At 45.1% G+C, this 18,512-nt stretch overlaps 1 protein-coding gene across 3 annotated transcripts; it reads right to left on the bottom strand.

Moving 5' to 3' along the window:
* Positions 1-1,075: 1,075 nt before the first annotated feature.
* On the bottom strand, positions 1,076-12,626 carry meis3 (myeloid ecotropic viral integration site 3). Of its 3 annotated transcripts, none has more exons than XM_036536422.1 (12): positions 12,198-12,626; positions 8,033-8,178; positions 7,616-7,793; positions 7,435-7,485; positions 7,272-7,322; positions 6,972-7,121; positions 6,186-6,297; positions 5,370-5,515; positions 4,261-4,337; positions 3,908-3,966; positions 3,475-3,561; positions 1,076-2,692 (listed from the first exon to the last, which is right to left on the bottom strand). In XM_036536422.1, the coding sequence occupies exons 1-12, from the start codon at positions 12,207-12,209 to the stop codon at positions 2,502-2,504; spliced, it is 1,260 nt and encodes a 419-aa protein (XP_036392315.1). In that variant the 5' UTR covers positions 12,210-12,626; the 3' UTR covers positions 1,076-2,501. The 3 variants fall into 3 exon arrangements, with proteins under 3 accessions (XP_036392315.1, XP_036392317.1, XP_036392316.1); XM_036536424.1 differs by having other exon boundaries at positions 6,249-6,297; XM_036536423.1 differs by lacking the exon at positions 12,198-12,626 and adding an exon at positions 8,309-8,370.
* Positions 12,627-18,512: the final 5,886 nt, after the last annotated feature.

The raw sequence follows: 18,512 nt of genomic DNA, 5'->3' as shown, positions 1-18,512 counted from the left end.
CAATGAATAATTACCTTGGCTTGGATTTGAACTTTGGGGGAAAGAGAGAGACAACAAGAGAAGCAGACAAGGAGTGGATATGAGGAAAGTAAGGGAGGAATGCTGATGACAGGCGAGAGGAAGAGAGAGAGAGAGAGAGAGAGAGAGAGAGGAAGAGAGCCAGAGAGGAAGGAATGTGGCGAAGGCTCAGAAGAAGAAATGCAAGGTCAAGAGAGAGGCAGAAGTGTATGAAATACAGAAAAGGATGAAAGAAAAATGAGCATGAGGCAGCAAAGAAAGAGAGGAGGAAACAGGGAAACACTAACAAAAAAGAAAGAGCTAAGATTTACTAGAACGCCAACGCAAATAATTTCAGAAATATTTATAGAAGTATATGCTGCTGTGAGAAACTACTTGGAATGTCTTCTGATAAATTTGACGTCTTGTATTAAGAGCATATTGTTTGAAGCACTCATTAAACAATCTCATTTTATAACGGAGGGCTCACAAGATATATATGGCATTCACACACATTTTCACAGGAAGCGAGTTTGGACAAGTCTGAAAAAGAATGTTTTTTAATGTTATCATCATATTTATAACCGTTAACATCATAATCAAATAAGTTCTTTATCACAGGAAAGAGACACAAGGGCAACAGGGGCTCCATTGTCCTCTATGGACACATCCACACTTCCTTTGTTGAGTCCTCTACCCAACCTCCTTTGAGTCCTTTCAGCAGTCACCTCGGAGTCCTCCAGCTGACTTCCATCGAGTTCTCCAGCCAGTCTACACTGAGTCCTCTACCCGATGTCCTTTGAGCCTCCAGCTGACTTCCGTTGAGTCCTCCAGCCATTCTACACTGCGTCCTCTACCCGACGTCCTTTGAGCCTCCAGCTGACTTCCATCGAGTCCTCTAGCCGACCTCTTGAGTCTTCTAGCCAACCTCTTTTGAGTCTTCCTGCAGCGCTCATCCTTTCACTTCAGACGCAAATTACAGAAACGTCCCATACTTTCCTGCCGAGTGCTCTCCCCACGCACTGTGACCGGACAGGAATTAAGAGGGCTGTCCCCTGTCTGCGAGGGACTCGGAAGGGGGGGGAGGGGTTGTACCTCGTGTGGGAGGGGTTGGAGTAAGCACTGTGCCCGTGACCCTACGTAACAGCGGCGTGTGCGTGTTTGTTTCTGTGGAGACGGAAGCGGCGTGGCTGTGGTTGAGATCAGAGGGACTCTTCGGCCGTGCGGGCGGACCGCATTCGGAAGACATTCGCAGGGTCGCGCTCGGGCCACCGCGTGACATCACTCGCGCGCGAACGGACAGGCAGCAGTCAGCTGGTCACCTCTCTTACCTCACAGTGCTTTAAGGAGGCTTCAACGTACAACAAATACCAAAAACATAAAGCAAAATAACATGTCACATGTTTAATGCGTCCACATTCACCGGCACCCTGAAATATTATGATTTGAGAACCTTCATGATGCTGTGTCTCTGATATATAGATATATACAAAAATACATTTAAAAAAAAGGACAATTAAATTAAATAATACGTGACAACATGGCATAGTGGTGATTGCTGGAAAGACACACAGATCCTCCACTCAGTCTTACACTGTTCTGCTGATTTCTGTCATGGTGTAACACTTGCGTTCCGTGCCTCTGTTCCCACGGGGTGTGTCGGCGCACCCTTTTCAGTCTGGTGTCGGCGGGAAGACTGGGATTGAACAGAGAGCGGCTTTCCAGGAGGGTGCAGAACACATCCCACCCATCCTCTCCTTGTGACCCCCGAACGTCTCACCCTCATGTGCCCCTCCGGTGATGGCAGGGGTCAGCCTCACCCTGCGGAAGACTGGCACTCCCACGCTACAGTTGTTGAAAGTCCAAGAGGCTTGGGGCCCTGACACTGAGGCAGTGGGCATTACATCAAAGGCTGCTCTAACTGGCACCGGCCCTTGTGGCTGAGACAGGAACTGCTGGCGGCGTTGATTTGGTTTGCTTCTTCCGGAAGAGCCTTATGTAAGGCCATCATTGTGTTCATTCGGCTGAGCAGCTCTTAAGGGGGACACTGTGGGAGGGATGTGAGTGACCACAAGGACAGGGGACCTCAACTGCTAGGGTGAGGAAAGGGGATCAAAACAGTGGGGGTAATTTGGAGGGTAGTGTTTTTCGTGGATCTGTCAACGTAGTGCTCAAGTACTAAGGAAGACTGGAGTGTATTGGTGCATTTTTGTGCAAAGGGATGAAAGGTTTGTTTTATTTATGTCAGGGGAAAGTTCATCTTTAACACCTGGTTTGTTCGTATATGAGTGGTAATGCTAACTGGTGTGTATGTGTGTGTGTGTATGTATGTTTGTGAATATTTTTATGTACAGTGGTGTTCCAGATATGTCAGAATCTGAGAATGCGTGTACACATGTGTGCGTTACTGTAAGTAGCAGTGTGTGTTTTATGGATTATGTAAGTGTGCTGTGTCAGATTCACTCTGTGTCCTCCTCCCCCTTGGAGCCCCGCCCCCTTCCAGGCTAGTGGGCGTGTATATCAAGGCCTTGACCAATGAGAGGGTCCGAGGGGTGAGGGTGGGGAGGCGGGTGCAGCAGCATGGCTGGATGAGGGGGCGGATAGGGGTGCAGAGATGGGGGGCCGTGGGGGTATCCCGGCTGGGGCAGGACCGCCCCGGGGTATTCTGAAGACAGAGCAGCCATTCCCTGAAGCCCTGCAAAGACACCCACAGGAACACATGCTGGAATTAGGGCACACACTACAGACTGAAACAGGACTCTTAGTGGGCACCTTTCCTAGAGTAGATGCCAATTCAAATGCCCCTGATGGATCGAATGCCCCTCATGTTGTAATCAACATTAGATGAAAGCATTCTCAAATTTTATTCAATTATCTTTGTCCAGTTTGTGCCTGTTTCCCATGGAGAGACGGCTCAGGGCCAATGGCATCTCTGATTTGTATCACACACCACCTTTCCTCTGCTTGAGAGTGCGTAGAGCCAGGCTCCACGGTGCACAATGGAAAAAACCACAGAAAGTACTTTTTTTCCATCTGAGTCAACATGAGGCTGCCTGTGTGGGGGTTTTACTCAGAAACACTCCATTACAGAACACTGTGGCTGTGCTGGGGGTCAGTGGGTTCAGCGCTGTTAAGGACAGAGCTGAGCGAGGCTGACCTGTATCTGACCATCAAAGCCCCACTCCTCACCACACCTGCAGTTCCCTCACACATCTATCTTCTTCTTTACCTACCACACCATCCTCACATATTTGTCCTTTCTATACTCCAAAGTGACATCTCACCCTCTGTTCTCCATAAAAATGCTGATCTCTGATCAGCACTAAGCCAGTGAGCAGATGAACGGGGTTTCCTATACCCCTTCGCTGCCTGATCAGAGATTCTGAGGGAAGCAGTATGGTGTGTAAGCATGAACCACTAGTCTCTGCTCTCTCCACCTCTTTTCAGCATCCCCTCCTCCGTCTTTATCTCACTCACCTGCGGCCCTGATGCCCAGGTGGGGCTGTCCCTCCAAGCCAAACCCTCCCATTGCTGCTCCCTCCGGACTGTAGGGGGCGCCTTGACCTGAAACACACAAACTCACGTCATCCACATGATTTCAGCTTGAGCTTTCTGAGACACATTTCAGTGTTGACTTACTGCATTTGACAGGAAATAAACTGGCTAGGTGAACTGATTGAGCATTCTGTCCGAGCAATACTCAAAAATAGGTAGACAAAGAGAGACCTAAAAATGAGCACATGCACACACACACACACACACACACACACACACACAAACGAATAAGCACTTAATCATCTCAGCTAGAAAAATCTTCAAGGAAACTTCAGAAACATAAAAATGACAGATGTATGGTACATACTACACAGAAACTACATCACACGCATTTCTAGTGGCAGAGTTCTCTTACCTGAGCGATTGGATTGGTCTATCATGGGCTGAACGATTCTGCGTCTTGCATTGATAAACCTGGTGTAAACAGAGCGGACCATGAGGGGAGGGAGGGAGGGGGGCGAGTGCCAAAGCGAAAGGGAGAGCTAGCCTCTCACATCTGGGAACCTCTTAACCTGTTACATGAAGCTCATAAATCACTGTCCCAACAAACAAACATTGATTGCGGAGTAATAATTGATTGTACGCTATTGATTGTGTCGGGAGTGGCCAGTGATTACAGATGGCGTTACCGATCGGCGCTAATGACAGCGTGGCGGCTGAGGGGTAAATGGAGAGAGGATCATTGATTATTGACGGGCGAGCACTGACCAGTTGTTGACCTGCAGGATGGTGAGCCCGGTGTCTTGAGACAGCTGCTTCTTCTGCTCCTCGGAGGGGTACGGGTGCTGAGAGAGGACACAAAGAACTGCGTCAAGGCTGAGCTCAGCACAGCTGCCACACGTGATAAACAGCAGCTGACGCAGACTGAATCACACAACAGCTTCACAACTTCAGTCTTTTACTGCTCCTTCCCAGAAAGTTAACTGTAACCATGCTGTAGACGGTAACAAACTCATCCAATCAATGTTTCTGAATTAACTGGGTATACTTCAATGGGCAACCAAGCACTAACCCTGCGTTTCACTTCCATTCTGTTTATAATGATCACTACCTACAATAATGAGTGGAATAGTTAGAAATTAGAGCCTGTGCTGTCTAGTGACTGCAAATCCATGAGAGAGAAAACAGCTGAAGTGGCATGCATTTGTAACCACGCGCTTAATGCTGACGCAGGCCCACGCAGACTTTCAGCAAGCACAGCTCGCGGTCTCTACCTGACGAAGCAGCACCAACCAAGGAACGCACAAGCAACTAAAAACAGAATGATCATACAGTCCAATAAATAGCTTGAATGACAAGGCAACCGCATCCCAGCGCAATTCCAATCTGCTTTGTTGGCACGACAAGACACACCATGTGCTAAAAGAGACGCTCTCTCTCTCGCTGCCTCTCTCTCTCTCTCGGGGAGATGAGGCAGTGCTGTCGGTAATTAAGATCCCCTCTGAGTCGTTAGAGCTGCTTCAATTAGCTGCTAATTATCTCACACTCGTTACTGTTCCTACTACTAACCGCTCACCTTCTTGCTCCCTGTTAACAGCTCAATTCAATCCGGCTCGGGAGTGCTTTAATGGTGTAAATTCACATTCCGAGCGTGTAATTGTGCAACGCCCAGAAACACTTTATAACTGTCACATTGCGGGGGGGAAAAAAATAAAATTGATTCTCATCAAAAATAAATATTTAATTCTCCTTCCCCTTGCCTCAGCTCTCTTCCCCCCCTAGTCCTCCGCTCCATCAATCACTGCTACTCTCCACTCTAAACTGCCTCCTTGCCCCCTCCCCCCACCAATCCCGTTCCCTCTTCCTGCCGTTCTCACCGACAGGTGCTGGAAGAGCCAGGCCCTCATGATGTTGGTGGCCACTTTGGGGAAGATGCCCCTCTTTTTGTTGTTCCTCCTGTCGCGGTCGGTCTCGTCCTCCTCGCCTGTGCTGGGGGAGGCCACGCCCGTGTCCAGCCCGTCCCCTGCGGCGCAGACACACACAGAGGGACACAGACACTCCGTTAGCCCTGACAGGACGCTCAGCCCGTTACATGCAGACTGCAGACGACAGTACACAGACTACAGAATCACAGACAGACATACACTACTAAAGACTACAGTACAGACAAATATACACTAAATGCAGAACTACAGACAATAGTGTACATACTACAGAGTACAGACAGATGTACACTGTAGAACTACAGGCATACAGGCTACAGAAATACAGACAGATATACACTAACTGCAGAACTGCGGACAATGGTACATCGGCTGTCAAAGTACAAAGGACAGACATAAATAGATTGTGGAAAGAACAGACAAGCAAAACATAAATATTACATCGACTCCAGCAGTACGCGTAGAGGTATGCAGACACAAACCACAGCCAACACACAATGCTGAACTGCAGATGTTGCGATGAAGACACATCTGACACTAAATGTTGATATCTTTTTGCGCTTACTGCAGTGTGAGTGCATGTATCAGTGTTTATGAGTGTATGTCAGATGTGTGTGCTCACAGGTGCACATGTGTGTATGCGTGCATGTGCAAGTGTTCCTGGGAAACTCTGTCATCCGTGTGTATGTGCGCGCGTGTGTGCGTGTGTGTATGCACGTGTGTGTGTGTATGTCTGTGTGTGTGGCGTACCAGTGTCGCTGCAGTTGTCGGTGCTATGTGAAGGCAAGCCGCAGGAGGAGGGGCCAGGGGTACCTGAGGGAGTGGATACACAGTCCTCCGGGTCCTGCAGCCAAGACGGGTTCTACAGAGAGAAGTCCAGACTCAACGCAACACCTCACCCGAGTTACCAGGGCCACATTCACACAGTACTGCAGCCCCTAGCAAGTTATCACCCAAGTCGCAAAAACAATAAGACCTAGTTCTTACAGCTTTGCTATAATCTGGATTTAACAACTCCAGTCAGTTTCATGACATGGTAAACAGGGTCTTTTAGTTACCATTCCCTCATGTTGAATCAACAACCACATTCAGAATACAGTATCCATAATATGGTAATACAGTTGTCTGAAATTAAGAATTACTTAGGCAGGGTTTGTAGTCAGTACTATCACCTAGAACAGACAACACAATTTTATAAAGAATAACCTTGATTGTAAATGTATGTTTTTTCCTGTCATAAATAAGATATAAGACCAACTAAGCATCAAATATTTCATTTTCTGTTATTATCTTAGATTTCTAACGATACATTTTACATATCAAGTTGATTAAAATTGACATTTTAAATTTTGGAAAGATTTAGGTAAAATATGTCAACAAAAAATGTAAAGATGGCACTAAATGATTTATGAAATCCCCCAACAGTATTCTACAGACTATTGCTTTCAACCAAGAGAATCAACAGGGCTTTGAACACATTTCATTAACCATAAACCATGATCCTAGTAGCCTATATATCTTTGGTCTGTCACTCACCTGGTCTGAAAGACTGGTGCAGGAGCCAGTAAAATCCTCCATGTCTGACTTAGACCCGCCCTCCCGGTCATCCAGCACCAGGTCGGTCGGCATCTTTCCTTTCAGGCAGGTGATGTACCGATGGCAGAAGTTGTCACAGAGGTCGTGAACCTGGGCGGGGCACACGCAGGGGGGAATGAGACTTCACTAACACACATCCCAAGGGCTTAGCAGCTTTTGCTCCACTTGTGGTGGTCGTGACCACGCTCATGAAGGCAGCGTGCAGAAAGCAACTGAGTGAAAACGAGTGGATGTGCGTACCTTCTCCAGCTCGAGCAGGTGGAAGCGTAGTACCTGGATGGCCTGGATCATCTAAGAGGGACACAAACAGTTGAGTATGAGGCAATTCCAAAATAAACAGGGTCATAAAATCTTACAAGCGTGTATGTGTGTGTGTGTGTGTGTGTGTGTGTGTGGGGCGTACCAGGTTATCCAGTTCCGGATTTGAGGAAAAAATGGGCTTCTCTGAGCGTATCTGAAAAATATGAATAATTATAGTTCAGACATCTGTGATACAGTTAAGTGGGTCTTTAGCACAGATGTAGAGTCTGCTGTACACTAGTCTTTCGGGCTATTTGGTGTGCTCTAACATCACGCTCACTCACCTGCTTGGCAAAGGCAGCGATGTCATCGTTGAATGACTCTGAGGAGCAGACGTCGCTGTGATTGGTCATGCCAGGGATATGGGGAGTGGCTGAGGAGAAGGTGGTGGTGTCCCGGGGGGAGCAGGTGGCCAACTCGCACTTCTCAAACACCAGAGCAAGTAGGGGGAACAGAGGGTGACTGCAGACAGGACACACACACACTGTGAGCATATGCTGAACAAAGCACACACACACACTCACGCAGTGAGCATGCCCTGTAAAATACACATATACACACACACACACCATATACACTCAATGCGTACTGTACAACATGTATAGTACATCATATGTACATCATATATATGTGAGCGTACATACAGTAATTCACCATGGTCAGCACTGAGCAGGAGAGTTAAAATGTCAGGCTATGCTCACCCATAGATCTGGTCACGATGGTGTTTCAGGGAGTCTGCGGCAAGATGACCATATTGGGGGGGTGGCAGTGACCTCATAGCCTGGATATCTCTGTACCCCCCCAAAGACATGCCCTCTGACCCTGAGTACTGCACCTGGTCCTCATACTGAAATATATAGAGAGAGGGGGAAGGTTATCATACCTGTAAATTATTTGATTAAGGAGGTCAGTTTGAAGAATCCAGTTTTACCGCCGTTGTTTCTGCGACAAAACCAAGCACGTCCATTTCTGCTTACCCACAAAATGTCTCATTTCAGCCTGACAGAGCAAAAACAGCACACTGTATGGAATTAGCAAGAAAGGACGCGTGGCATGATGAAGGAATGCAGAAATGGGGAGATGGTGGAAGGAGAGAGACAGAGAGAGAGAGAAAGAAAGAAAGACAGAAAGAGACAGAGAGAACACACTGTAAAGAGAAAGAAAGAGGAGGGGAAGTGAGCGAGGCTGAGTTTACTCAATACCATGTGTGTAGGGGGAGTCCTTCGCTGCTGCTAATTTTCTCTCCTCCTTGTTAATTAGGGCAACTAGAGGCTCTTTGATGTGCGATTTTTTTTCATGCGCATTGCCTCACTGTACAGAACAACCGCAATGGGACACACGTGCTCAGTAAGACACGCACGCACGCATACACAAACACACACACACACACACATTGACTGTAAACCGGCAATGAGCTCTTAGATCACACATGCTCTACCCACTCGCACTATAAGGGCACTCAGTACACACATGCATACAAAAGTCGAAACGCAATGACAGTAGATACACAGTATTAATGCAGTCACTTCAGCTGTTTCTGTCAGTCCACGCTGCAGCCACACTTAAGTATTCCTTTGAATACTGTATGTCACACCTCTAAGTGACACACACACCCCCGTGCGCACACACAACACTCTTCCGTTGAGGTGCGCAACGCGAATTCACCGCGTCTATCTGCGGTGGAATTGGTTGTAACCGAAGCAATAATACCGGAGGCAGACTTCAGCAATGTGAAACTCCGTTATAGCGCTGTGTTCGCAGAATCCACCTGCTTGGGGATTTAGCGGGGTACCTAACTTTAATGAATAATTACCATGAATGCAGCATATCAGACAACGCGCCCGTCTATGCGCAGGCGGTATCGAGTTTCTGCACGAATGTCGCCGCTCTTCGTCACCTTTATCAAAGCGCCGACCCAAAGTTCTCGAGTTCTCTCGTACTTTCCGAGTCGCGTGAAATTGAGAGAGAACCGCTACACATGTGTAGAACATGTGTGCCATAAAAACAATGCATCTTTAATAACAATATAAAGTATCGCCATCGTGTTGGTTCTGTCTGGATGATTATAAAACACCACAAAACAAAGGGTATTCGAGTACAATACTGGTATTCGAATTCGAGTTTACATCCTTCAACTTCATTATAAATAAGCAGAGTAATCTAGGATACAAATAAAAGTTTTATTATAACTCCAGAAAAGATATATGATGACGCTTACAAAATAAATATTGTTTTCACAAAGGCTGGTAATATACATTAACAGTAAACTGATAATATTAGTTTAATAATAATAATTATACAGTGTATACGTACAGCTCACACACTTTAAGTTAATGAAGCGAAAATCTATTGTGGCTTTAGATTTTGTGGTATTTTAAGTCTTGTGTTGTGCAGATGATATAATGCTGTACATTTCATTGCAAAATTGTACTCTTTTCTCTTTTTTAGAATATGCTACTAAAAAGAATATGTTAAACATGACGAGTGTACTTATTATGAAAATGGAATTATAAGTGTTGAACTCTAACTATGGATATCTTATAAGACATGATAAGAATAAGACAAGATAAGAAAATAAAGGCGCTTAATGTTTAAAGTATATATAAATAAGTATAAGTACAGATAAATGTTTTTGCTGTACCTTATAAAGAAAGTGGAAACATGGCTGATGGTAACAGTGTGCATTTTCTACAAAGTCAAAGAAGCAATACACATTTATCGTGAGGGTAATTTAAAAGATGTTCAGTTTCTTGCGAATTCAGGTATCTATTGGGCATAGTATGGAAAAAGTACGTTTGTTTTAGTTATCTTCTTCAAACTATAAATTTACTAATGCCAGACTATAGTAGCCCGACGGAAAGAAATCTTGACATGTAAAACGCGTAAAGTGGTGCGGTTTCGATGTGTTCTGTGATAACGACGTTTACCACAGTCTTCCACTGCAGCCTCCCGTATCATTCTTTTTCTTTTCTGTGATTTCAAACTAATCAATTTAATGCTTGTAACGATAAAACATTTCACATAATGGCTTTGTTTCCTGTTTCGATTTTTACTTCGAATTAAGTAGGAGTAAAAAAGTTCATACCAATCGCATATAAAAATTTCACATTACTAGTGGTGAATTTCACTTAACGTGTCCATGTTTACAAATATTCAGTGCACAAAGCTGTGACTGTAACTAATGCTACTTACACTGATGATGATAACAAAATGGCCATACTTCTGCATTTAGATATCCCAAATATAATAATACATATTAAAGTCCCAGGTGTTTTGAGATGTATTATTTGGAAAAAAAACTCATTAGAATTCTGCGTCTTCAGTCATTTTGCCAGACTTTAAGAATAAGCAAACCAATAGTGATTGTTGACTTTCTCATAATTTACTAACATTCGAAGAGACTAATACATGCATATTTCGCTTTCTTCACAGTGAAAGTTTTTTTAGACTAGGGCAAACCAAAGGAGTTAAATACACAACAAAGGAGGCAAGGACAAAGAAGCAATTAAGAAGTAGCCTATCAATAATAGCATGGAAAGTGACCATAGCATAGCATATTGTTCTACGTGGTTTAATTACACGAAAAAAATACATTCATTAAAACACCAGAGGTACCTTTTCCATCAATAAAACTGCTGACCTCACAACCTGTTTGGAAAAGTTGCTGCAATTTATATTCGGAATAAACGTTTAAAATTTGAGAGTTTTTGATTAGGTTAGAAACATTGCAAAGATTACAGAAATAGTGGCACTAATATCCTGTCTGTTAAATAAACGTTAAGACGACACCATGATGTCTAAGTATATATGAGAAAGTTGTACATTATCTGTAATACAGTGACATTGAATGCTGTTATACACTAATTACATGTAGCCCAGTTGGCTGAGAGAAGCCGCAGAGAGCTACGTCTAGCAATGCACTCGGCTAGAGTCGCCGACCCAATGTAGCAAAAAAGTTGACCTACTTACCGACTTCGTCTGCCTCTCCCTATATCTCTCGTTTTCTTTGCCCGTCTCAGGTCACTGAATCTTTTCCGCTTTGCAATAATTTTATGTTCCTTTCTCTCTAATAAATACATTTCATTCCATACCGTCGATCCATTGTAGACCTATTTCTAAAATTATTTTAATATAATATAATCTGTCCTTTCACAGTCCGCCAACCAGTTCCACGGGACACACAAAACCGACCTGAAAGTGCATGATAGCTTCTTGCTTTCAAGACAATACCTAGCGATTAGTCAGATTATCCCAGATGCTTTTATCTTTTTAAAAAATACCATCATGTACGAAATTATACAACATAATAGACGCAGGCCCATATTCAATGGAAGTGATTCGAGGTGGTAATAGTATTCCAGTAATTGATGAATCACATCAATTGGCCTAAGAGATACAGTATTTAAAAGCAATCCAATAAGAAACATTTATTTAAGTGACAGTTTAATGTTGCTGTTATTATTATTACTATTAATATTATCACCACTGTCCATCACACATTATCACTATAAGTTATGTGATGGATAAAAAATTGTGGATATCTTGGAAATGTGGGCACTTCCTTGTTGCTGCTACCGCTTGATAGAAACTCAAAGCGGGATTGCAGCCGTCATTGGCCGGGTACAGTCCATGGAGCGATTCGCTGGCGAAGGAGGAGAGGGCAGGGAGACGGGGCAGAGGAGAGACAGGGTTGCTATGTCGAAGGGCAGAAGTCGCACAAAACGAAGAACAAAAACGGCGACAGAAATGAAAGAAATTGTGGGAAAACAGAGGACACCGAGATTTTTTGATCGCAGTTATGAGCACGATAAGTCGTAGGAAAGTGGGTGTTGTGAAAGCGGCGGCAATAACAAACAGCAGACCTACCCTTTTATCCATGCGACACGGAAGCCAATCCTGTAGCGGGGAGGACGAGACAGCGGCTCTCCAGTCGAGGCTGTCCAGCTGAGGCTTTCTGCCAACTGAATCCAGATAACTAATCCAACTAATTAAAATGATACGGTCCCTCTTACTATACAGATGTTAAAATAAAGAACAGGTGCTCCAAATCTTACTGCCGATTAAGGAGACGCGGCTTTGGCTCTATATATTTATATAGTCTGTATACGCTAATTGTTACGGTGCAAATAATAAACAGCGATAAATAATGTAATCTATCGTCTATAAAATTTACATCAATACAATGCCACTTTTACTTTGTCACTTAAAGAGTGGACGAAGCCGACGTAATCTATTATTGTTGATTTCCAGCTAGTAAAAATACAAATACAAAACAGCCAGAGTAAGGCATGAGAGAGGTTGTGCGTATATTGGAAAATAAAATAATATTTGCCGGGGTAAATAAAATCAGATTCCAGATAACGGGGGTGTATCCACAGACCCCTCTATTCAGCGTAGTTCGAGTTCCGTGTCAGGCCGTGCCCCGACTCTCCTGCACGGGCTGCGGCTTCGGTTCTGCGAGCGCGCTGGACTGCACGGTGTGTCTCGGGGTTCGGCGGGCAGGCAGGATGTGAAGTGCGGAAAAATAGCGTGCTTTTTGGCCGCTCCCGCTGTCCATCAACTGAGGCGACTGGCTGGAATCTGTCACTGCGAAATGAGCGATGAAGCTTTAAATCAGCGGAGGGATGGAGGGAGCGATGGAGGTTGGGAGTTGTTTGGGGGGTCAAAACACGGCGGGGTCTCACCCCCCACCCTCTTTCTTCACACACTCTCATGCATTACAAGCGCGCGCTCTCTTGTATTCGCTCAACGGCACGCTCTTTGACTTACATGCACACACACTTTCCCTTACCGTTTGAATTGGCTAATTCGAATGTAGATATATGTTATAGAAGTCTATGTCGACTTGTCCGGAAAAAATGCTCAAATCCTGGATAGCTATAGCTATTCCGTGATATTGCCTACAGGGTGCTAAGGGTTTCGTGCTGTATCCCTGGGTGTCGGTCTGTTCCATAGGGTTTATTCACCATGGTTCTCCAAACTGTAAGGGTTTTTTTTCTCTTTTGCCAGCCACGCGTCTCACACACTCATTCACCTCTGCTCAGCTGAACCCGTAAGATCTGTATTGTTCTATTTTCCAACGTTGCTTGTAAACGCAAACTTCCCTTGAGACGAGTTTACCGCCTTCCAATGAGCGGTGTGATGTATAGTTAGTCGCGGAAAATTCCGTTATAGTTTATATTCCAAGTAGTAAATAAAATACATCTTTCATTTAAGGACATCTATCATAGTCTCGGTGGTAATTGTCTTTACTCGAAGCTTTTTAACGAAGAACTTTCAGGAATTGTTCCAGTAAGCTTGCAAACTTGGTGTCGGCAGTAGCCTATATCCTACTGTAACAGCAGGGTTATATTTAAAATTAAATTGAACTGAAAATAATGACAATACCCGATGTTCAACTTATTATTGTTGCCACAGCCACATCTATTAGCTGCATAGTTTCCTCTTCCATGCTCTTGGGATCTCTGACTTAATTGAAAAAACGGAATGTTGTCAAGTAGGATAAAACAATTAGCTCATCCGTAACTGTGAAGGTTTCGTCAATAACGCGAAACCGAAGAAACTCATTAATTTTCTGCTCCTAAAAAAACTCTCGGGAGGGCCCTACCGTTTCTTATGTTGTAAATTACACTTAAGTAACATAATAATTATTCAAAACGTTCCCTTTACCCCCCACCCGTAGTGAGCAATCACCGGGCGGGCGAAACTTCAATCGGCAGCACACAGGCGTGCATAGTGGGCCGGAGCTGGGGTCGCGGCGGGCGGCGGGGAGACTGACAGAAGCGCAGCAAGTGGACGCTGTAACATCAACTAAACCGCGGCCTTTCAACACCGCAGGAGGGTCACTGCTAATAGGCGCGACTATAGCGAAAGAAAGCACCGAGAGAGGACCGATTACTTTAACGATAGATATGAATGGATACATATAGATTGCATAATGTGCGATTTCCAGTCGTATAATGGGGTGAATATATTAGCAATACTTGAATTGCTCTCCTATTTTAGGTCAGCGTGTGACTCTGTGGCCACAGTCCGTTGTGTTGTGTTTTGATTCACCAGATGGACTGGGATGTTTGTGGTTAATTGTGGGTGGGGGGCACTGCAAATTCAAGAAGGGTGTCTTGTGGGTGTTTGTTGGTCACATGGTAGTTGCCTGTGACATTTAGCTGTTGGGTTTTATATTGTTAATAAACTGGTGATAATCATTTATTGGGTATAAATTCATGTGCTCATGTGTGGCTGTGTGTTTGTGTGGTTTTCCATGTGAACATATCAATGCAATTGTGTGTGTGTGTGTGTGTGTGTGTGTGTGTGTGTGCGTGCGTGCGTTTGCTTGCCCTTACGCGAGGGTCAGTGTCAAGGTGCGTGTGGTTCAAAGGGAGAGGCCACCGCAGGCGATGCCCTAGGCTAAAGCAGGAGGGAGAGCAAAAGGGAAACAGGGTGTCGTGGCTGGAGAAAAGAGATGAATGAGAAAAGGAGAGGGTGTGTTTCAAGGGGGGGGGGGGGGGGGGGGGGGGGGGGTGATTGAAGTGTTCAAGGGGCTTCCCTCTCCTTCTTCTCTTTCTATTCATCTTCATTTGCCCTTGTTTTTAATCAGTGGTCATCATTCTCATGCCTGCTTTTTAGTGTTTGAACAACAATTTTTTGTCACCATAAAACAGCCCCTAAGCAATTCTGATTTAATTTATGGAGTGGACTGTTCAGCCCATTAGTACGGTGTAGTCCATTTTCAGCCAGGCAAAATGGCTCTTTGTAAAAGGCATGGTAAAGATGGGGAATATGATGAATTCCTTAACCACATGCATTATGGGAGTCTAGGGGAGTCAGTGATGTAGGAGAGTGGGTTTTGTATGTGGATTTGATACTGTCGTTATTTCCCATCAACTGTTGTTTGTTTGTGGGGTTGTCCACTGGTACATGGACAGCAAATACCACCAAACTTGTGGGCAAAGAAAAAAATGTTTCAAATGAACACTCACCCTTCTACAAACCTGGTCCCAGAGAAAAAGTATGACAATTTTTTGGTATTATTTTTTTTTATCACATGGATAAAACCACCAGTGGTTTTATGTCTAAACTGCAACAGTTTCTTCTGTAAAGTCTAAAATTGGGACAGCTGCCAACCTGGACCGCCCACACCTGACATCTGGTCTTTGCAGGTCCGCCTCTGTCTTGGTGGAGTGATACATTTAGTAACATCCTTTATTTTCTTGTATTTTCGTAAAGTGGGCCAGCACAGATCAAGAGTGCTGAACTCCGGTACAGGAGGGCTACAATCTCCCAAGCCTTTTTGCTTTATGACATCACCACCAGGTTACCCGAACCAGTGTTTGCAGATCCTTCTCCTCCCTGATAAACAGAAGCCTGGCTGATTGATTGTGCTGAATTTTATATTTACATGCCGTGTTATTACAATGAGTTGGTTTATATTCACAATGTAACATCAGTTTGGTTGAGCATCCTTGTAGAAAGAATCAGTGAAGCAGAGTAGATATAATGAGCCTAACATCCTGGCATCTACGCAACGGCCGCCAGTACACTCCATAATGTAGACATGTTTACTGCAGAGAGCGGAGAACCATTACAAAATTTGTATGTTCAGTGAGCCTGCAGGACTTAGTGCCCCCTATGTGCAAGAGACCCTGGCCATAAACAGATTTGCAATTCACAGTTTCAAATACCAGTGCCTGGCATCACTCCTGGTTGTCACAGCAGAGTGCTGCACCTATCCACACCCTCATAGATTTATTTTACTGCACTACACATGTTTATAGCAGTATTACATAAAAATATATATTAATCCCATGTTAGGCAGGGTTACTAGATGGATCTACAGATTTAAAGTCATCCTCTCAACAGCCAAGGAAGCCAAACACAAAAAAGCCACAGAGGCTACAGATTTTTTTATTTCAAAACCTGACAGACAGTAGCCTCACAAATTGAATATGTTTAAGCAAAGAATAAGTGTAGATGTAAAAAAGGCAAAACATTAAGGAATTAAGAAGAAAAAAGGAGCTGAATGCCCAAAATGCCTCCTTGGCTTTCAATCCCATAAGGCATTGCAAAACGAGGGAGGGTTCGGGGTGTAAGACAGCAGCTTTGGACAGCAGCTTCGGCAGCCTGGGCCTCAGCCGATGTGGAAAGCCAGGCTGGGATGAGTCCTGGCCAGCAACCTGATGGGGAGTACGCTCTGAAAGAGCGCAGTGTCAGGGGAACAGAGGTTGCAGGGTATGTGTGTGTTTAGCACCGTGCTAGTTGCCCTGCCCTCAGCACCTTGGCACGCCATGCTAGTTGACACCATTGACTTTCACATAAAGGTAACATGGCTGCTGTGACCCTGTGCCCCTCTGTCCAGCGGGGAGATCACAGCAGCGGGGCTGCCACTCAAAGAGCTGCACTTTCCAAAAAGGAGGGGGGGGGGATTAAAGGCACGCAGGGGCGGGGGGAGGAGGGGGGGTGGAAACGGAGAGTGCTTTTTTATGAGCACGTGCCTCTCCAGTTTCTGGGTCGTCTGGCTGGCTGCTCGTAAATCTCCTGCTGCCTCTTTCCCCTGTCCCTCTCCATCCTTTTCCGCCATCCCTCCATCCACTCTGTCCTGCTCATTGCCTCTCTTCCTCTCCTCCTGCGATACCCCCACCCCACCCCCTCAGGCTCCCTCCCGCTTATCTGCATCTGCCACTCCATCCCTCATTTTCTCTGTTTTTTTTTTGTTCCACCCCTGCATCCCTCTATTCTCTCCCTCTCCTCCACACGTTCCTCTGTTTGCACCCTTTATTTTCATGGTCCTCTGCCCAGCCTCACTTTCTCAACCTGGCTGGGACTGGAGAAAGTGTTGTCATCCACACCCTACTTTTCCCTCTCCCTCCCTTCCCTCCCTCTTTCTCCCTCTCATTCCCTCCCTCACTTCGCTGTCCCTCATCCCCCCTCCCTCCCTCCCTCCATCTCTTTACAGATGGAGATTAACTCTGTGCCGAGGCACCATTAGTTTCCCTGACTGTTTGTTATTAAGTAGATGGATGGAGGCTCAGAGTGCCAGCCTGCCGCCCCACAATTACAGAGTCCGGTGATAGATAGAGGGAGAGAGAGGGGGGGCGAGGGAGGAGAGAGAGGGGGGGGCATCTATCATGCCCCTTAATCTACCTGTCACTGTTCGGGAGAGAAGGAGGGAGAGAGGGTATGGAGACTGGTCTGTTTCCGGCCCTTCTGGTACATCAGGTCTCTGTGTCTGCTCTTGGGTTTCAGGATCCAGTGAGGAACTCCTGCAAAATGTGCAAAAGGGCATATCTACATATTGTGGTTGATATTAACATGATTCAATGCGTGTGTATGTTTTGGAGTGGGGGGTGTGGCAGGTTAAGGTGGGGGCTATAAGGTGGGAAATTGCCCTCTCTGTGTTCTTTTATCCCTTGGTATGGACCGGCTCCATTCTATCACAACACTCAGTAGTGATAAGGCCTTTCCCCACTGCCATGTCATTTGCTTATAGCAAGCATAACTGCTACGCCAAAATGTTTTTCAGACATGACTTCATAAAATAAAAAGCGTGCAATGCTTCATTTCACACTAAAAAATCAAGCACTAGGAAGCATCCCACTCGAGGATACCCGGCTTCAGATTGGCTGTAGACCTGAATGCAAAATATCTAAATGATGCAGTGAAAATGCCTGCTTGATGAATAAGATAGTGCCAGTGAGTCTTAATACCGTGAAAAGAAGAGGAATCCCTCAGTATTAATCATCACACTGAGCTATTCACAGTAACTACAAAACAGAGCACAGCGGTTACATCTCTACTGAGATTCCACCCTCGTGTCTAACACTCCATGACCCATCACTAGCAACATAAATGTCAATGCAAATCAACCATACATTGTTTACATCAGTAAGCTAACTATCAACAGCTGATGGTAACAGTCGCAATGGAGTCATGTTATGTGCTGTATAATTGTAGCAATCGTGATTGAGTTGCGGCAGCTTGGAGGATTCAAGTTGACAGGGGATGAAGTAACTGAGGTCTAAGGAGACATTACATTACATATTGCTGAGCAGTTTAAAACTCTTGCAGACCAGCGTCATGCCAGAGAATGTGAGGCTAACGCATAAAAGAGACTGCTATCTTAGGAGGTTAATCGAAGCTGAATTGAAGTAGAATGCTTGACACTGAGATGCAACATGCTTGTGT

Source organism: Megalops cyprinoides, chromosome 9 (genome assembly GCF_013368585.1).
Source record: "Megalops cyprinoides isolate fMegCyp1 chromosome 9, fMegCyp1.pri, whole genome shotgun sequence".
NCBI classification, from domain to species: Eukaryota; Metazoa; Chordata; class Actinopteri; order Elopiformes; family Megalopidae; genus Megalops; species Megalops cyprinoides.
This window is presented reverse-complemented; position numbering and strand designations above follow the sequence as displayed.